The sequence below is a fragment of the Bubalus bubalis genome, chromosome X, assembly GCF_019923935.1.
Source record: "Bubalus bubalis isolate 160015118507 breed Murrah chromosome X, NDDB_SH_1, whole genome shotgun sequence".
In the NCBI taxonomy this organism is placed as follows: domain Eukaryota; kingdom Metazoa; phylum Chordata; class Mammalia; order Artiodactyla; family Bovidae; genus Bubalus; species Bubalus bubalis.
Window position 1 is genome coordinate 8,916,773 of NC_059181.1, and position 21,641 is coordinate 8,938,413.

Sequence of the window (21,641 nt, forward strand, 5' to 3'; positions counted from 1 at the left end):
TCAGTATTAGAAATCCATTTTTCCCCACTGACATAAGGAAACCTTTTGGCATAGACATGACAGAAATGCTCTCCTCTTTGTGAAGGGAAGCCAGATCAGAAATGGTAAGCGGTGAGATACTTTCAGAGAGCCGTTTCTTTCTGAAAGCTCATCGAAAAACATGATCTCCCAGAAAAGGCACATGTAGTGCCTTTACATTTGAAAACGGTGGAGGGCCTCTTTCTGAAGAGTTGGTTTCAGTACCTCCAGGAAATAATAGCTTCGCTCCTTTTGCAACTTGAAAATTAGATCTTTTCAAAACAAGAATAGAGAGAGGCACATCCCCTCACCAGCCAAGTCTAATTCCTCATTGCCTTTCCACCCAGCCTCTCAGAGTGCACACACTCTCTCCCGTACTTGTTTGTGGGGTTTCTAATATTTGTTTGTCACGCACATGATTAATGTACTGATGCAAACCTTTCATCCTCTTTTCCCTCTTCAGCTCAGTCGTTTGGTAGCGAGCACTAGGAAGCTTGAAGACCAAGTCGAACGATGTATCTGGTTCCAGCAGCTGCTGCTTGCCCTAACTATGCTCTCATTTACCTTTATGGTTTCTTCATTCTATCTGTTGTACAGTTCAAGAAGTGGGCCTTAGTGGGAGTCTAAGACTCCGAACTTTACCACCATGCTCCAAGTGTCGCACATCTATGCTTCCACCAAGGAGATGTACGGCATTTAGGGGCAGAACTGAAACATTCTTGAAATAAACTAGTAGAATAAGCAAACACTGAAGAGATTGATTATGAGAGTCTATAGGTAGTTAGTCAAGTAAGTAAAGGCATATCTGTTGTGTGACTTAATAGTTTAGAGATAATTTATTTTCCCCTCCTGAATACTTTTAAAGCTTGTTTTATCGTGTGTGTGTGTGTGTATATATATATATGTATGTATTATATATATATATATATATATGTACATGTTAGCTGAACAGAAAAGTAACTTGCTTTGTTGCAGCCAAAAAACGTCATCTGCTTTTTTTTTTAACACAGTTATTATAGCTGAGCCAACTTAGTTTTTCTATACTGTGTATATAGAACAATGTATATTGAAGAAAAAAAAAAAGACGTACTTATACAGAGTCATTTCTGTAACCAGGACTTTGTCATTTTGAGGACTACTAACACGTGCTAGTTGATGTTCTTTTGGAATGTACAACTACTTAATGCCAAACCACCTTTAGCCTTTGTTTCCTATCCGTCTTCCTTAAAGGCCTGCCTGCCTTTTATTAGGGCTTCCCTGGTGGCTCAGAGGTTAAAGCGTCTGCCTGCAATGCGGGAGACCTGGGTTCTATCCTTGGGTTCGATCCCTGGGTCGGGAAGATTCCCTGGAGAAGGAAATGGCAACCCACTCAAGTATTCTTGCCTGGAGAATCCCATGGACAGAGGAGCCTGGTGGGCTACAGTCCATAGGGTTGCAAAGAGTCAGCGGACTTTGTATTGAACAATCACATTCTCATTGAGGTAGGACTGGGGAACTAAGTCTGGTTGGATTTTCTCTGAAATCTGTCAGTAACATCTGAAGGAGAACCTCTCCAGTCTTTTTTATGCAGTTTCATGTTGCTCTCTGGCTGGACACATACCTTTTTGCTTCACCTGTTATAAAGGCCTGATCCTCCATTGGATCATCTTCACCTTCTTTTCTAAATGAAAGGAGTTAGATAAACATATTTTTTGAAAAGTTAATTTTTGAAAAAGATGCCTAGCAGTATAATTCATTTACATTTCAGTTTCTTGTTAAAATCAGGCATGAGAGGGGAACTTGACAAAACACTGGAGTATTTAAGAGGGTGGAAAAAAAACTGAAACTTAGGTTGTCAGTTCTCCGTTTTAAAAGTGAAAAATAGTACTTGGTGATCGACTGTCCAACCTTCAGACCAAGGTTAACTGACTTGATCTTCCACCTTTGTCAACAGCAATACTGAGGACAGTTCCTCAATTCCTAACATGAAACACCTCGCGGGAGCAGAGCCTAATAACAGTAGTTTCTTTTCTCATCAATATAACCAGTTTGGGTCCCTGTTGCTTCACATGTAAATCTACTTTATATGAAAGACAAAAAATAGTCTGTAAAATAAATTTTGAGTTGTGATTGAGCCACGTTTGGAGAATGTTTTATTCTGAGCTTGTAGTGTTGGCGGCTTTCATCCTGAGAACTTGATGACCCTAAATGGCATTATGAAGAAGGAAGAGAGAGGCTTCCTTGGAAATGGGCCTAGGAAATAAAACCTTAAATGGATACTGGTCTGATACTTTGTCTTAATTTGGGTTTTTCTGTTTCAGTTTGCCACCTCCAGACGTGAAAGTGACTGCAGTCCACCCTAAGTACTGTTCATAGTTTCTCCCTGTGTGTGCAGCGCTTTCCCCTTATATGGTAGATCACTGGCTTTACTATAATCGAATCCCAAATTGTCTATGTGTTTTGTTCTTTGGCAAATAAATGTGGAAATAATTAGTCAAAATTGGAAATGTATAATAATTCACGTGAAAATTACATAAACTCACTAAAATGTTTTTCCCTGATGTCTGGCCAGTTGAATTTAATAACGTATCTTGTTAACATTTGTGTGTCTATTAAATGTGACTAAGCAAAATGTACTGAAAATTAACCATAAAATCAAAGGCATCTAAACTTTTGTACTTGTCTTGATTGGTTACATATATTTATATTTGATTTTATTCTGTCTTCCTTTATTTAATCACATTTGTATGATTATTTTGAGTACTCTATAATTATTTTTTAATATGTCATTACCTGTTTATGACCAGATTACCAAGGACCAACATTTAGATTTAGATTGTTTTCACTTGGGAATGGAAATTCATCGCGTTTCCATGAAAACATTAATGAAGTATCATTATAGGCAAGAGCCTAAAAATACAATTGCTGGTAAACCTAGACTCAAATTTCATAATATACCATAACTGTTTTTATATCTTGCCACTAATTTTGACTGGATTTAATAGCACTTTATTGTACAATTGCGAAAAAAAAATATATTCCTAGAATTGTTGCCAGTGTAATTTCTCTAATGTTCTGGTGCTTTTCATATATTTTCAGTATTTTTATTACTATATTGGTATTTTCTTTGTATAAATTGATCAAAAGAACATGCTTTCTATTTTAATATGTTTTAGAAAAATAATACATTTATGCAATAAATATCATCAGGAAAAACCTCTGGTCTCTAATTCATAAAGCATTTTAAAAAATCAATGCTCAGGTTCACACTGACCTTTCAAAGATCATATTAATTTCTCCTGGACCTGCTTACCTTTTTATAAGGAGGGCACTGCAGAATTCCAAAGACAATTGTGTTTTCAGGAGAACCCGACCTCATTGTATCCTGTTTCTTGTCGCCCAGGGTCAGGGTCTGCTCCTCGGGGCCGCGCTCCATGTTCCTGACTCAGCGTTGGCCTCACTGTCACAGCTGGGGCTCCATCGTTGAACCCTACCACTAGAGTGGCCACCCAAGTCACAATTGCCCCTCATCCCCCATCCTAGTACCCACACACCTGGCTACCAGGCACGTGGCAGGAAGTCCCTGTGAGAGGGCATCAGAGCAGCTGGGGGTGGGGGCAGCCCTGGACGGGGACCGCAAAGGCCCTAGGGAGTGTGTGGGCTCCTCGCCATTGGAAAACACAACTCCCAAGAGCAGCTCCATAAAACAGAACCAAAAGGACAGGTCCGTCTTCTAAACTGCAAAAGAGAGAAGACCACCTGAGAAATTAAAAACAGAGCCACTAAGACCAGTAACCTACGAGGGCGCGCCATACCTACCTGGGACAGTGAGGGTATGACCTTTCCCAAAAAGACAGTTTTCTAGGGAACAGAAGAGCTAGAAAAGGATCAGTTACTTTACAGCAACCCAGCTCTTCCTCTAGATTTTTACTAGCAACTTGAGGTTTCTTGATGTCAGCACCACATGGGTCCTCAGAAGCACAGGGCTCCCCTTTTTCTCCCTGGACCATGAGCACAGAACAGAAATCCTCCCATCTGTCTCGACTGGGGCAGGGGTAGTCGGGAGTGAGGCTTCTGGGTTCCAGTCCTCTCACTGACATTTGATTCCTGCGTGACTCGGGAATGTTCATTAACCTTTCTGCCTCAGTTTCCTCATCCCCAAGTGCCTGTGATCATCAAAGGACTACTTCCCAAGAGGAGTGTGAGAGGGAGGAGATCTTGCATTTAAAGCCGCCCTGGAGAGGCTCACCTGACTCTGCTGGTGTTGCCTCCACCACCTTCCTTCCCAGCCCCCAGAGCTTTTCACACTGGGGTTGGTCTTCCTGAACATCACATCACTCAAAGCCACACATCAGTGCCCCAGACTTTTCCGCTTTGTTCTAGCCCTTTCTTGGTCCATCACTGAATTCTGCTTTCCAGGTGAAGGGACACATGGAGAAAGCCAGTGAAGATCAGCTGCCTTGAACCCTGTGAAGGAGTATCCTCCACCAGTCAGAGGAAGGCTTGTTTTGACGCTTCCTTCCACCATGGCACCCAGACCCCTCAAAACACCGCACCCACACCCTAAACTGATACCACAATATTCCACCCAGAACAGTTTCCCCCTATATTTGTAACAACCATTAAAATATCGCATAGGATCCTTTATATCTTCATGGCAATACCATCTTTAACACTGACTATAATTACTTCCCTGTGACGTCCGAAGATCCTCTTCCCTACCCCTCTCAGGTCCCCTGCCACACTAAGACTAATCTCTGGCACATGTTACAATATTTGAGACAACTGGTTCAGCTGGGAAGAATATAAAGGAGCATCTCCCTGACCCACAGAAATGAGACCATGCACCCTTCCAAGTCTTTGTAGACTTGAGAATTTGAGTGATGCTTGCAACTACCAGTTGCTCGTGTTCCTTTGTTTTTGAACAGTGTGAGAAGACATGATAAGATCTTGTGTTTTACAGATAAGGAAACCAAAAGCCTGAGAACTCATCCTTTTTCCCAAGGTCACAGGCCAGTTGGTTTCAGAGCCAAGAGTTCAACTAGTCTCCCAAGTCCACTGCTTGTTACAACCACTCAAAACTGCCTCGACTGAGCATCAGGTTACCATACTGAAGGACAGGTCTGATAACTCCACATTCCCTAAACAGCAAGAGAGGAAGAGGAGAGAAGATAGCATACTTGAGAAGCAAAGTTGACAAAACACAAATAACCACTCAAGACCCTTGGCTGGAAAAGTTTCTTGGTATTCTAAGCTACAGACCTCATTGAAAAAGGTTTGAAAGGTACAGGTTAATGTCCTGTTTACTTTGATGGAGGGCCGTGTTGTGCCTCATCAACTTTCAGAGAGGTTTATCCATCAGTCTATAGAAGGGCATCTAGCAGGGTGCAGCTAGTAGTTGTCTCAGCCATAGTCTAGTCACCTTAAGGAGTTGTATTTAATGAAATCAAATCATGTAAGTTTTCTATTAAAAGTAAAGTGAAAGTGTTAGTCACTCAGTCGTGTCCAACTCTGCGACCCCATAGACTGTAGTAGCCCACCAGGCTCCTCTGTCTTTGGGATTCTCCAGGCAAGAGTACTGGAGTAGGTAGCCATTCCATTCTCCAGAGGATCTTCCCAACCCAGGAATCGAACCTAGGTCTCCCACATTGCAGGCGGATTCTTTACCATCTGAGCTATGGCCATGTAACAAATTACAATAAACTCAGCGTCTTAAAGCAACCCAAATTATTTCCTAGTTCATGTGGCTGAGTGTGGTACACCATGGCTAGGTTCTCTGGATAATGTCTCACAAGACTAAAATCAAACTGTCAAGTCACCTGAGTCCTCTGTGGAGGCTCAGCTGGATAAAGGTCTGCTTCCAAGGGCTCACCCGATTAGATCAGACCCACCCAGGACAATCTCCCTTCTGATGAACTCAAAGGTAACTGATTAGAAACATCACATCTGGGGACTTCTCTGGTGGTCCAGTGGCTAAGACTCTGTGCTCCCAGTGCAGGGGTCCTGGGTTCGATTCCTGGTCAGGGAAGGAACTAGATCCCACATACTGCAATGAAGGGTGAAGATTCTGAGTGCCACAACTAAGACCTGGCACAGCCAAATTAATATTTTTTTAGAAAAGAAAGAAACATCACATATGCAAAATCCCTTCCTCTGTGTAAGCTCGGGATAAAGTGTTATTCCATCACATTCACGAGCCCCAGGCCCCTCTCAAGGGGAAAGGGTTATCCAGGGTGTGTGTTGGGTGGAATCAGCAAGCTCAACCAATATGGTCCCCTCATTTTACAGATCAGGAAACAGAGGATCAGAAAGCTGACCCAATCTCTGAATTCACAGACGTCCTGCACATGAAAGGAAACAGACTAGAACCTGTTAGGCACCGGATGACAGGTGTGGAGGACAGTATGTCTCTATCCAAGCTGGTTTCCTCCAGTCTCATAACTTCAGTGCGCACAAGAATTCAAACTTTTGCAAATAACCTGTTAAGGGAAAGAATTCCACTATGTCAAATGTTGATTCAGTCATTTAAAAAAAAAAATACCCAAGAAACATTCTCACAATGAGTTCATGTGCTGGGGCAAAGAGGACTTCCGGTAATTGTGTGCTTTTGTCAAAAAAGCTCCAGTGAAAATCAGTTTGTTTGTTTTTTAACTTTCCCTTTTCTTTCAGAATAATCCATTTCAGTTAGTTTATTTAAGTTAGTTTTCTTAGACCTATATATACTCTATTAAGGTAGCTACAAGAAAAGGTCAAAACAAAGGAAGGAAAAAAAACTCCTTTCCTTATGGAGACTTGCCTTGTGACTCCCAGAATAGTTACTGTCTAATTTACTTTGGATCAAAGTCCAGAGCCTTGAATTCTATTATGCCAGAAAGTCCTCTGCAAATTTGCAGGTCCTCCTAGAGCTGTGTATGTACATGTGAGTGTCAAAAAATCTCAGTAGTTTCTGGAAGCCACTCTAAACTCCTTCTACGTGGATTTGCAACTGCCCCATAAATTCTAACTTGATGTTCCCCTCTATGTAAGTATGTAGTCTTGTTTCTTTCTGACTGCAAGAAACTTTAAAACCACTAATATTATGACGATCTCCTTTTGCAGAATCTCGGACTACAACAAAGAAGTGGATCATTTGTCTTTCTCACGCCAACACTCCTCTCTTTTCTGCAGCAAACCCTCACCCTAATACTGTCATAGAGATTCATTCAGTAGAACTTCCTATTTGCAGTTCAATTTTCCCTGAACCGCTTTCGCCCACTAACAGGCAAGCGTGCTTGAGTCAAATACCAAATCACTGTTCTCGGTCATAAAATAAATGTCAGAAATGTGTTTTAGGTACTTTTCCAACTCTGTAACTCCAGCGACTTCTTTTTAAGGAGGTGGAGAGGGAGAAAGTTATAATTAGGGGGAATAACAATCATATGATGCAGTCTACCCAAACTTAATTTTTTTTTCACGCAACTGAACTAATAAGTTGCTTAAAAGGAAACTGACATAAAAAGCAAAGCTTCATTGCAAACCAGTATTTACTGCTCTGAGATCTCTTAAATCACTTGAGATCTTAGTCATCAGAGGTGGGGGTGTGTTATAGAGACTCAAATTATAAAGTCAGTGCTTAGGGTAGAAATGAATATAGTCAGAATTTTCCCTCAAAATTCATTAGGAAGATGCCAAAACAGAGATGATATAGTAACCATATCCTGGTGAGTCTAAACCTTTTTAACAGCAGATAAAGCATTTGGTTTGCTTCATTTGGTGGTAGTGGTGGAGATCATGTAGTACAATAAATACATGCAATAAGTCTTAAAACTAGAATCACCATCAACAAGATTCTCTTGAGAGACACAAGAAAATTGCAAATGACTGAAAGGAAAACATATTGACCACTCTATACACAGTGGAGTACGATCGTCTTGATTCTAAGGGTTGAGACCTAGATATAAGTGAGGTTGCTTACATAGTTAGGGCCAAAGTCAGAAATGAAATATGGTCTTCCTGTTGGAAAAGCCTCTTTAGGAAGGGCCCTCACCATATCTCCACTTGCATCTTGCTCCATGCTGTCTCACTCCATCCTAGTGTCTATTACCATCACTCCAGCAAAGCAATACTTGCTAAGGTCGAGCAATGACCTCCTTATCAGGTCACCCATTGCACATGCTTCAGTCTGAATCAGAAATGAAGCCATGCAGCAGCGTTTGACTGTATCAACCACGAGGTTTTTGACACAACAAACTCCTGCTTTTCTTTTCTCCCTGCCTCCTCTTCCTCCACCATGTCTTTAAAGCATTCAAGTTAGAAGTGGGCTCTCTTTCCTTTCTCTCCAAAGGTGACCTCCTCTATACACAGACCTGCAGTTAGCATCATGGCAACCCACTCCAGTGTGCTTGCCTGGAGAATCCCAGGGACGGGGGAGCCTGGTGGGCTGCTGTCTATGGGGTCGCACAGAGTCAGACACAAGTGAAGCGACTTAGCAGCAGTTAGCAGCAGCCAACCATTAACCCTCTGATGGTCTAACCATACCTCCCCCGCTAGGTCTTAAACCTACATGAGTGAAAGTCACTCAGTTGTGTCTGACTCTCTGCGACCCCATGGACTGTTCATGGAATTCTCCAGGCCAGAATACTGGAGTGGGTAGCCTTTCCCTTCTCCAGGGGATCTTCCCAACCTCCGAATCAAACCAGGGTCTCCCACATTGCAGGCAGATTCTTTACCAACTGAGCTATCAGGGAAGCCCAAGCGAGCACAAGGAGCCGGGCCCAGGGTGATGCACGTGGCGTGGAGGAATGAGGGGGGCGACCCCCGACCCTGTCGCCCCAACTCAGCAGTTCCAGGTGTCCATCAGAAAATGTCAAAAACAACTCATGATCCTCCCCCATACCCAGTCTTCCAGGTCCTATCGCAATGGATGGTACCACCCTCCATCCACGTAAAACCAAGTACCCCTAAAACTGAGTTTATGATTAACCTCTCTGTCCAAAACCTTATTCCCTTTCTTGTTCTGCACCCATTCCCCCTCAAGATTGAGGAATATCAGGGGAAATGGAGGGTCATAACCAAGCAGGACCCTGTGGGACCCTCCCAAGAGAGACCCTCTCCCCACCATGTCCTCTGCCTGCCTCTTGTTTATAGAAAAACTTAAGCCTTTTAGGCCTTCCCAGAATTCCAATAAGCAAATTCAATCAGAGGGGTGAGAAAATGCAAAAACAAAGGAAAACAAGCAAGCAAGACAAAATGACAATAGTTTAGTCACTGAACAATGTCAAGGACCTTTAGTTCCCCCTCAGGACTATAGATAACATTCTGAGCCATATCCTTGAGCTATTTTGCAAATACTGAAACTCCCATCAGCTGGAAGAAGTTAACTGTATGTTACCCACAAGCACATAGACCCTAGATAGGTTGGAACCAGAAGATTGATGATGCTGAGGCCAGGTTACTTTACCACCAACAAATCAGAAGGCCCACAAGCTGATCATGCACCCTAGAGCCCTATCTTTAGAGACCTTTCCCTGAAAGCCAACAGGTCTTTTGAGCATTAACCACTCATACTCCCTGCTTGTTGCCTGCACTTTCCTTCACCACAACCTGGTATCAATAGACTGGCTTCACTGGATGTGAGCAGGGAAAACCCAGTTTGGTTTGGTAACACATTTACACCAGCTAGAAACCTGACCTTCATCCTTGACCCTACAGGGCCCCTCCCCTCCCCACTGCAAACTCCCTCCTTCAATCCACAATGTCTCTCACATGACTTCTGCAACAATCTCAGGCAGTGTCTGGGCTTTCCTTCTGACTCTCAGCAGTCATTTCTGTAGTCAGGGACATTGAGGACCCTTGAAAATGAACATCTTATTATACCCCGGTTAAAACTTCACCTGGCTTCCATGGCTCTCAGCCCATGATTAAATTTCTTAACTTGGCCTACAAGCTGCTGAATGGGCTGGCCTTTGCTACCTTCCCAGCCTCATTTCCCCCTCTCTCTTGCTCTAAAAAGTTTAGTTTCATCTCTCTGCCTGGAACTTCCTCCCATCCCAACTTCCCATTCTCACTTCTTCAAGGTGGTTCTCAGCTTCTCACTTGTTTATAAAAGGCACCTCTCTGCCCACTCTCACCACTTTTCTTCAACACAGCACTGAAAGTCCTAGCCAGAGCAACTAAGCAAAGATAAAATAAAAGGCATCCAAATTGTAAATGAAGAATAAAACTGGCAGATGACATAATATTATATACAGAAAATCCTAAAGACCTCACCAAAAGATGTAGACTATATGAATTCGATAAAGTGACAGGATACGAAAACCAATATACAAAAATCTGTTGCATTTCTACACACTAATAATGAACTATCAGAGAATTAAGGAGATAATCTCATACACAAGTGCATCAAAAAGACTAAAATACCTAGGAATAAGTTCAGCCAAGGAGTTGAAAGACATGTACAGTGAAGCAATAAGTCATTAGTGAAAGAAACTGAAGAAGACACAAATAAATGGAAAGATATTCTGTGCTCATGGATTAGAAGAATTAATACTGTTAAAATGGCCCAATGGCCCAAAGCAACCTACATATTCAATATAATCCCTACCAAAATTCCACTGCCATTTTTCACAGAAATTGAACAAACAATCTTAAAATTTGTATGGAACCACAAAGGCCTTGCAACGGCACCCCACTCCAGTACTCTTGCCTGGAAAATCCCATGGATGGAGGAGCCTGGTAGGCTGCAGTCCATGGGGTCGCTGGGAGTCGGATACGACTGAGTGACTTCACTTTATTTTTTCACTTTCATGCATTGGAGAAGGAAATGGCAACCCACTCCAGTGTTCTTGCTTGAAGAATCCCAGGGACGGGGGAGCCTGGTGGGCTGCCGTCTATGGAGTTGCGCAGAGTCGGACACGACTGAAGCGACTTAGCAGTAGCAGCAGCAACAAAGGCCTTGAGTAGCCAAAGCAATACTGAGAAAGAAGAACAAAGCTGGAGGCATCATGCTTCCTGATTTCAAACTCTACCATAAAGCTATAGTAATCAAAACAGTATGGTAAATAGCATAAAAACAGACATACAGATTAAAAAGAACAGAATAGAGAGCCCAGAAAGAAACCCATGCACATATATGGTCAATTCATTTATGACAAGCTAAAAATGTACAATGGGAAAAGGATAATCTCTTCAGTAGATTGTGTTGGGAAAATCAGATAAGCACATACAAAAGAAGGAAACTGGACCACTATCATACACCATGCACAAAAACTAACTCAAAATGGATTAAAGACTTGAATGTAAGACCTGAAGTTATAAAACTCCTAGAATACATGCGGGTAAGTAAGCTCCTTCTAGGCTATGATTTTTTGGATTTAACTCCCAATTCAAAGGCAATAAAAGTAAAAATAAGCAAGAGGGACAATATCAAGCTAAAAAGCACAACAAAAAAAAAAAAAAAAAAGAAAGAAAGGACAACCAGCAGAATGGGAGAAAACGTTTTCAGATCATATATCTGATGATGGGCTAATATCCAAAATCCATAAAGAACTCATATAGGCAAATGGCAACAACACCAAAAATACAATTTTAAAAATTGACAAAAAATTGGCAAAAAATCTGAAGAAATTTTTTTTTTAAATGACATATAGGTGGTTGGTAAGCAAGGTAAAGGATATAAAGCACATGAAAAGATGTTCAACATTACTAATCATCAGGGACATGCAAATCAAAACCACAATGAGATCTCACCTCATATCTGTCAGTCAGAATGGTTATCATCAAAAAGACAAGAAATAACAAGCATTCATGAGGATTCAGAGAAAACAGAACACTTGTGCCCTGTTGGTGGGAATATAAATTGTTGCAACCACTATGGAAAACAGTATGGAGGTTCCTGAGAAAACCAAAAACAAAACTACCGCATGATCCAGCAATTCCTCTCCTAGGTATATATCCCAAGAAAACAAAAATACTAATTCAAAAAGATACACGCACCGCCATGTTCACTGCAGCATTACTTACAATAGCCTAGACACGGAAACAACCTGTGTCCAGTGATGAATGGATAAATACACAATATATACACAACACAGTATTAGTCATACAAAACAAGAAATGTTGCTATTAATGACAACATGGATGGATCTTGAGGACATTATGCTAAGTGAAATAAATCAGAGAAAGCCAAATACCATATGATCTCACTTATTTGTGGGCTCAAAAAATAATCACTGAAAAAAATGAACTCAGCTACAGAGCATGGAAGTGGAGGGGGGTAGTGGCCTAAATGGTACCAAGTACTAGTTATAAAATAAACAAGTTCTGGGGACGTAATGTACAGGATGGTGACTATAGTCAATAACACTGTATTAGATATTTGAAAGTTGCTGAGAGAGTAGATCTTAAAAGTTTTCAACACAAGAAAAGAAATTGTTAACTACATGTGGTGATAGACATTAACTAGATTTGTTGTGGTGATGGTTTTGCAATATATACCTATTCTGAATCCTTATGTTTACAACCAAAACTAATACAACGTTCTATATCAGTGATATCGCAAAAAGAAAAAGCCTCTCTTTCCAAGGATGTGATTGTGACTGGTCAATCTCCCCTATCAGATGTTCTCTGATAGCACCATATTTTCTTCACAGCACTCATTGCTGCTTATACATTTGTCACACAAATACAACTGAAGTATAGTTAATTTACAATGCTGTGTTAGTTTCAAATGTACAGCAAAGTGATTCAGTTATGTTGTTGTTATTGCTGTTTAGTTGCTCAGTCGCATTTGTGACCCCATGGACTGTAGCCTGCCAGGCTCCTCTGTCCATGGGATTTCCCAGGCAAGAATACTGGAGTGGGTTGCCATTTCCTCCTCCAGGGGATCTTCCCAACCCAGGGATCGAACCCATATCTCCTGCATTGGTAAGCAGGTTCTTCACCACTGAGCCACCAGGAAAGCCCACATGCATTTACATTATCTATTCTTTTTCAGATTCTTTTCCCATTTAGGTTATTACAGAATACTGAATAGAGTTCCCTGCACTATAGAGTAAATCCTTGTTGATTATCTATTTTATATATAATAGTGTGTATATGTGAATTTCAAACTCCTAATTTATCTCCTCCTGCTTTTGTTAACCATAAGTTTGTTTTCTATGTCTGTGAGTCTGCTTCATTTTATAAACAAGTTCATTTGTATCATTTTTTTTAGACTCCACACATAAGTGATATCATATAATATTTATCTTTCTCTGTCTGATATATTTCACTTATTATGATAGTCTCTAGGTCCATCCATGTTGCTGCTTGTGTGATATTTATTAATGCCTTTCTCCCTGTTAGACTATAAACTCCGCATGGGAAGACATGACAGTCACCATCAAATCCCTAGCACCAAGTACATACATGCCACATGGGTATAGCCTACTTGATGAAGGAATTAATTCCTAGGTTTTAAAAAACAGACTAACATATGCAAATAGATAGCCAATGGAAATTTGCTGTATGACTCAGGGAACTCAAACTGGGGGTCTGTAATAACCTAGATGGACGGGAGGTGGGAGGGAGACTCAAGAGAGAGGGGGCATATGTATACTTAGGGTTAATTCATGTTGATGTATGACAGAAATCAAACCGATACTGTAAAGCAATCATCAATCAATTTAAAATAACAAAAACAGACTATCCAGAAGTTCAAGGCTAGCCTTCCCCTTCCTCTTTTCTAACCTTTTCCCCCAAGTACGTCAATTAACTAACATTTACCAAACCCAGCTTTACGCAAAGCATGTAACTTGCTGCTGATGCTAAGTCACTTCAATCGTGTCCAACTCTGTGCAACCCCGTAGACGGCAGCCCACCAGGCTCCCCCGTCCCTGGGATTCTCCAGGCAAGAACACTGGAGTGGGTTGCCATTTCCTTCTACAATGCACAAAAATGAAAAGTGAAAGTGAAGTCACTCAGTCGTGTCCGACTCTTCACGACCCCATGGACTGAAGCCTGTCAGGCTCCTCCGTCCATGGGATTTTCCAGGCAAAAGAGTACCGGAGTGGAGTGCCATTGCCTTCTCCAAGAATAGCTTGTTTGCAGCCCTAATGGGAAGTATAGGTCAGCAGGACCATTGTCTTTCCGAGACTCACGTTGACAGAATTGCTTCCGTCATCATTTGTCATGGGCTCATGGAGGTAGGATGGTGTTTGGGTTCGCCCACTTTGAGTGTGCAAGGAGCCCCCCCTGGCTTTTCTTACCCAACTCACATCACAGCAGAGATAACTTGGCTTCATTAAGATGGTGCCTGAATGGTTGCTCAAGTGCTGCCTTCTCTTTCCATAGGCCTGCATTTCTGCCCCCGCCCCAGGAAATCCTCAGAGTACTAATTCTATAGTTTGCTGCTGCTGCTAAGTCACTTCAGTCGTGTCCGATTCTGTGCCACCCCATAAACAGCAGCTCACCAGGCTCCCCTGTCCCTGGGATTCTCCAGGCAAGAACGCTGGAGTGGCTTGCCATTTCCTTTTCCAATGCATGAAAGTGAAAAGTGAAAGTGAAGTCACTCAGTCATGTCCGACTCTTTGCAACCCCACGGATTGCAGCCCACCAGGCTCCTCCACCCATGGGATTTTTCAGGCAAGAGTACTGGAGTGGGGTGCCATTGCCTTCTCCAATTCTATAGTTTACTCTCGGCCAAAAGGTTTCCATTGTCATACAATTTTGAGTAACCCAGTATTAAATGAAATTGTAGTTTTCCCCCATAGACTTTCTCAGAATTTTAGTGTACTAATGTGCATGACAAATCTATGAGAATATTATTTCCCTAACCATGGAATCCCCTTTTCAAACAATATATTTTGGGGCTAAGGATCCTGAGCCTACACTTGGGAAAACATTGTGTTAGGAGTATTAACACTTGAAGGATCCTGTATGCCTGTAAGAAGTATGTTAAGGCCAAAGTGATGCTTCAAAGTTAAAATGCCATGACACTTGTAAACATACAGCTCTATATTGTTCAACCTGCTACAGCTCTTTTGACTCTCATTCTTTAAATTTCATTTGCAAAATTAACTGAATATGGCAGAAAGAGTATTTTAACTCAAAGTATCCTGCAGTCTCCAAGTCTTTTCATGGATTTCCTTTTCCACATCCGATTTCCTCCCTATAGCTAGTTTATATTTTAGTCATTGCCAGACTACAGATGTCTAACTCTCCCTTCCTTCCCATCCCTATCTGGACCAATATTTGTCTGTTATCTTTCTGTGGATCAAACATGTGAAATGTATTTGTGACTCCCTTAGATAGAAGCTTATCATGAAAGCCAGCCATCATTGCTCTAGCTTGGCAGGATTTCAGCCAACCCATACATGATTTTGGACCCCAGCTCATAGCCCACAGGCAGATATTACTTCCAGGAAACATCCCTAATTTTGTTGGCTTTCCTTCATTAAGGGCAAATCCAAACAGACCTCAAGGGCTTTATTAGAATCTTAACTTAGGGGATTTCATTATAGCCACTAAATGTAAGTATGTTTCAAGTTAATTGCATTTTCTAAGTACTGGCTGACTTGGATATAACTGCATATAATGCTTTCACCTCACCCTGCCTCTCCCTCTGAGTTAATGGCATTTCCTTTTTGAGCCTTCTTTCCCATCTTGATGTTTCTCTGAAGACTGAAATTCTGCTGAGAGCTCCACTTCATGCCAGTTGTATTTTCTTCTTCACTTACATCCATGAATTTCAATGTTTCTGGCTCTGATCTTTGGCTAATTGTACCTATTAACCCTTCCATTTCATGGTTTAAAAATCACTATACAGTTTTTAGGAATTCCCTGGTGGTCCAGTGGTTAAGACTCCACGCTTCCACTGCAGGGGTGGCAGATTCCATCCCTGGTTGGGGGAAAAAAGATGCTGCATGCCACACAGCGCTGCCAAAAATTTTTAAAAATTAATTTAAAAAAAAATCCAGGGACTTCCCTGGTGGTCCAGAGGTTGGGACTGTGCTGCCGATGCAAGGGGTCTGGGTTCGCTCCCTGGTCGAGGAGCTGAAGCCCACATGCCACAACTAAGAGTTTGCATGCCATAACTAAGACCTGGTACAGCCAAATAAAGAAATAAACAACATTTTTTAAAAAACCATATACATTTTTTTGTTAAAGGTTCAGGGGAGAGGAAAAAAAGTGACTGACTCTGTGAGGTACCTAAATACAAATGCATTTTATTTACCTCTGGTATATCCTTCTCCAGTTATTGAATCTAATGTTCTTTGACTCAATTATAGGTGAAATTTCCACATGCCTTTTCCTGCCCACAGGGCTCATTATTCAATATCGGATTTTCGTGCCCGTGTAAACAGCACGCATTAGACTGCTTGACTGTACTACTTGTGCTTCTTCTACACCTTTCACAGTTTTGAACCAGTTTGCTTTTATTTAAAAACACTATTAGACTATTTGCCAGGCAGCCCCTAAACAAAACATGGATTCAAATGGATTGCAAGTTCAAAGTTTTATGGTTTCAGAAAGTTACAAGAAAGAGAAATCTGCTTTGTTGCCCCTCAACTATAAGCTTGGAAAAGCCAATCAATTGTAAAGCAGCCATAGAGGATATATCATTATATATAGTGATATAAGAAGAAAATATCACTTCTCAAGAAGGACCTGGTGACCTGAGAAAGAGAGAGCGTGCACAATAAAGAGTTCTTGGCCCTTTTCAAAGAGTGAATTCAGGGGAATCAAGAACCTATGAAAAACAGAGCCAGAATCTGATTAAGAAAGGCCAAAGATTCTGCATTTCTAACAGGCACCTAGGTCAGGCTGATACTGCAGCTCCTGACCACAAGTTGACTAATAAGGCTTTAGAAATGTTACGAAAGACCATCTCAGAGTCCATTGCAGACCTCTTGCATTAGAAGATGCATAGAGGGACTTCCCTGGTGGCTCGGTGGTGAAGACTCCCCACTTCCACTGCAGGAAACACAGGCTCGATCCTCGTCAGGGACTAAGATCCCATATGATGTGTGGCATAGCCAAAAAGTTTAAAAAAAAAAAAAAAGACATGAAAAAAGAAGCAGCTACATATAGACAGGATCCCAAGTAGCTCACAAGCACATTAAAGTTTAAAAAGCACCTATCAAAACAACTTCTACCTTCATTCCAAAGTCCTTCTACCTAAGGCCCTTTCCATTTTATTTGACTTTTCATCACTCCCTTGGTTGCAACAGTTTTGGTGAGATGTTCTGCTCTTCTTGTGGCTCAGTTGGTAAAGAATCCGCCTGCAATGAGGGAGACCTGGGTTTGATCCGTGGGTTGGGAAGATCCCCTGGAGAAGGGAAAGGCTACCCACTCCAGTATTCTGGCCTGGAGAATCCCATGGACTCTATAGTCCATGGGGTCACAAAGAGTCGGATATGACTGAGCAACTTTCACTTCACTTTATGCTCTTCTTACAGATTTTGCTATTTAAATAGTTTGTGGCCATTTATAAGTGGGTTATGTTCCATATTTAAAGTTAAACATCTAATGAGTGTTCTCTAGGTACTGGTACTGTGCTGGGCATGATCTTACAAAGAGGAATAAGAAATGATTTCTATTCTCAGGAAATCACAGCCTTGGGATGGGGTGGCCCTGGCCCAGATTTAACATATAGGGTATCAGTAGTCATGTATGGATGTGAGAATTGGACCATAAAGAAAGCTGAGCCCCAAAGAATTGATGCTTTCAAACTGTGGTATTGGAGAAGATTCTTGAGAGTCCCTTGGACAGCAAGGAGATCAAATCAGCTAATTCTAAAGGAAATAAACCTTGATTATACATTGGAAGGACTAATGCTGAAGCTGAAGCTCCAATCCTTTGGCCACCTGATGCGAAGAGCAGACTCATTGGAAAAGGCCCTGATGCTGGGAAAGATTGAGGGTAGGAGGAGAAGGGAATGACAGAGGATGAGATGGTTGGATGGCATCACCGACTCGATGGACATGAGTTTGAGCAAACTCTGGGAGATAGTGAAGGACAGGGAAGCCTGGCATGCTGCCTTCCATGGGGTTTTGAAGAGTCGGACACAACTTAGTGACTGAGCAACAGCAATCACTTATACAAAAGGAGCTATTTTTGTCATGAAACTTATTAATTTTATATTCTGATAATTAAAAGGATGACAATGATATTTTCCACCTAGCCATGAAACCCACCAACTCCAGGGACATTTACTGTAAGTAATCCTATACAAATCTGGTATATCCTGACAAAAACATTCCATCACTAAGGATACCCCATTAGCAAATATCATCACGAGGTCCAGCAAACAAATCTACATGATCTGTTCAGGTTATTTTTCCCTGATGTGACCCCAGGGATTGCAGATCAGCTGTTAACTCTTTCCTTCCCACTTGCACAGATGTGTCAGGCTAGGAGCTGGCTGACAAAGTTCACTGTTTAGAGTGTGGGCCTTTCAGAGGCAGAAGGACAGGAGAGGCAAATTGTATGTGGAAAATAGTTTACCTTATTTGTAACAAAACATCCTGGAAATGTAGCATCTGAAGCAGGGGAGGCCCTCAAGAAATATTTGCTGAAGGAAAGAAAATGTACATCTGCCTTAGGTCAAATAGCTTAGAACACTTAGCCCAATACATCCCTGCACTGCTCTTGAGGAAACTGATGATTACCCTCTTCCACACCAGTGGGAGCACACCTCTTGGTCAGCATTCATCTTGCACAGTAGGACAAAAGAAGGCAGGGTATGGCCTGACCTCTACTTGGCAGGGTCGAGTTGTTAGAACTGCTGGTGGGATCACCAGTAATAAATGGCTCTAGGTTTATTCTCATTTCAAAAACTACTTCGATATTCAGCCTTGCAAAACGAGTTCTGATGTGTAATGCTCCACTGAGAACTAACGGATTCATTTAATGTTCGAAACCCATTAGCAAAACAGAGTTTATTCTGGGGACCAATTATTCAATATGGTAAGCCTCTCCAAAGCGCCTATAAAAGAGACACCTCAACAGGTGCCATTTACAACTTTCTACCCCCTAAGATGGTCCCTGGAAACAGAAAATACCACGAAAACTCTCCCCTGGCAACGGCTCCTATTAAGTATGTTTCCTTTGGGTGCTAATGAAATGGATTTTGGATTTGCTAGATCTGTGAAATGACTCCATTTCTTGTGTAGCTCCTTTAGATAATCCATAACTTCACGACTTTGTCTACTCCTGAATTTAGGGCTAGCTACCAAGTATTTCCAGGGCTGGCGAGAAGGGTGGGGTTTTAGATTATGATTAATGCCAAGGAATGTCACTGGAAGGTAGATGGGGAAAGCAGAGTTGTTTTTGGTGGGAGAGCAACCCTGTCTGTCGCTCAAAAGGCGAGAGCAAAAGGGCAAGTTTGCATCTACAAATAGGTTCTACAAATACCACTGAACAAAAGCAGTGATTCGAAGGCTTTGCTGCCAACTTGACAATCAGATGCCTTCTTTGCAAGTGAGGAAAGTGCTTGTTGTACTGGAAAGGGCTCTTGGTTCAAAAAGCCCTCTGAGTAGTTGGTGGGATGTTCAGGATATCAGGGCTTTCCTGATAGCTCAACTGGTAAAGAATCCACCTGCAATGCAGGAGACCCCAGTTCAATTCCTGGGTTGGGAAGATCTGCTGGAGAAGGGATAAGCTACCCACTCCAGTATTCTCTGGCTTCCCTTGTGGCTCAGCTGGTAAAGCATCTGCCTGCAATGTGGGAAACCTGGGTTCGATCCCTGGGTTGGGAAGATCCCCTGGAGGAGGGAAAGGCTACCCTCTCCAGTATTCTGGCCTGGAGAATTCCATGGACTTCATAGTCCATGGCGTTGCAAAGAGTCGGAAATGACTGAGCAACTTTCACTTTCACTTTTCAGGATATCAAGTCGGGGGCTTATCTCTCCAGGGGAGGAAATAGGGGACCTTTGAAATTCACACGTCTGTGCAAATCCAGGCACCTCTGACACATGCTCAGGATGGTTTTTAACTGTTCAAGACCTGACAGCAGGCCCCAAGCAGAGTTGCTTACGCTAAACCCCACGTCATCAAACCAAGATATAATTACAGTTTCAACTCTTCCAGAAACAGAATCTCAAACCAGTTGGTAAAAAAATCACCTGACCAGCACTAGTTAGGTAATCCACCTGATAGAACCCTGCCATCTCAGGTGGTGCTAGAGGTAAAGAACCTGCCCGCCAATGCAGGAGATGAAAGCAAGGCGGGTTCAATCCCCACGTCAGGAGATCCCCTGGAGGAAGGCATGGCAACCCACTCCAGTATTCTTGCCTGGGAGAAAAACTCCAGTATTTTCTGTTTCCAAGGACCATCTTAGGGGGTAGAAAGTTGTAAATGCACCTGTTGAGGTGTCTCTTTTATAGGTGCTTTGGAGAGCCTCTCAATGTTGAATCCCATGGACAGAGGAGCCTGGAGGGCTACAGTCCATGGGGTTGCAAAGAATCGGATGTAACTTAGCACGCATGCACGTGCGTGCATACACACATACACACACACACATCCCCTGAGGAAAGTACCTTTGCACTAACCAACCTGTTCCTTTGCCCAGAACAACTTCCTGTTCCTGCTGCCTTCTGCCTAAGTGAAAAGTCTTTTGCTCAGTACAGCTCCTCAGAGCTTCTTTCTTCCTGCTAGACTGGGTGCCGCCCTTCATGAATACCTGAATAAAGCCAAAAGATCTTTCAAACTTACTCAGATGAATTTTACTTTTTGAACAGAACCCAAAATGAGGCAAAGATCATACAATGACAAAGAATAAAGACAAAACAAAAACAAATTTTGACTTATGTTAGTTATATAATTTTTTGATGCTTTAAAAATGACATTCAAAAATGTTAACTGCCAATCATCAAAAACACAATGAAAAAGAACTGTCACTGGGTATTAACAAGCAGCATAAACACAACTCTAGCACAGACTCTGCCATGTTGTAGACACTCCGTGTTTCCACGGCTGTGCTCTTTTGTTTTCAAACAGGCAGCAGTGTCCTTTCATCTTTTATTCATTATAGCCAAGATCTCAAAGCCTGAATTACTATTTTGCTTCTTTAGTTAATGGAGCATAAATAATGATACATCTGAAGTCTCAGAAGAAGCCACCCCTGTAAACTTGCATTAGCTAGGTCAGTGATCTGGGTGTGGTTTAAGATTTCCAGAATATTCTGCCTACTCCAGGAAGAGCTCCAGTCTGCCTCTGATTCCCCACATCCAACTTTCACCCACTCTTTCTACCTCCCTGATGTCTTCTGGAGGATGTCCACTTTCTCCAACCCTACATGATACTCCTCTAGAGCAAGACTCAGCAAAGTTTGTCTGTCAAAGGCCAGACGGTGAATGTTTTAGGGTAAGTTCCCACGGCCTCTGTCGAAATTACTCAACACTGAGAGAAAGCAGAGAGAAAGCAGCTGAGGGGGAGCAGGATATGCCACCCCAAAATGGGCCCCTTGGGCCCGAGGATTATTTTAAGCTGGTTATTTTTGAGATCTAAAATAATCAGCAGACACAGGACATTCTCTGGAAACATTGCAGAACCTACTCTTGTAAAGTAGCTTTACAAGTAAAGAACATTCCCATTTAAAAAGGAAATCTCCATTTGTCACCCTCTTGCACCAGGAAGAGAATGATGACAAAATCTCCACAAACTCTCCTCCGTGGAGAAGGCAC

At 42.0% G+C, this 21,641-nt stretch overlaps 1 protein-coding gene and 1 long non-coding RNA gene across 3 annotated transcripts in view; one reads left to right on the forward strand and one right to left on the reverse strand.

Moving 5' to 3' along the window:
* The window catches only part of MOSPD2 (motile sperm domain containing 2), an 86,627-nt gene extending 83,414 nt beyond the window's left edge, over positions 1-3,213 (forward strand). Inside the window, exon 15 of one of the 2 annotated variants that reach the window (XM_006067104.4) lies at positions 482-3,213. In XM_006067104.4, coding sequence (XP_006067166.3) covers positions 482-634 — 153 coding nt within the window. In that variant the 3' untranslated portion in view covers positions 635-3,213. The remainder of the gene's footprint in view (positions 1-481) is intronic. The other variant, XM_006067105.4, reaches the window with a different exon arrangement.
* LOC123331988 overlaps positions 1-21,641 on the reverse strand; it is a 192,736-nt gene that overhangs the window by 9,585 nt on the left and 161,510 nt on the right. The gene's annotated exons all lie outside the window — the stretch shown is intronic.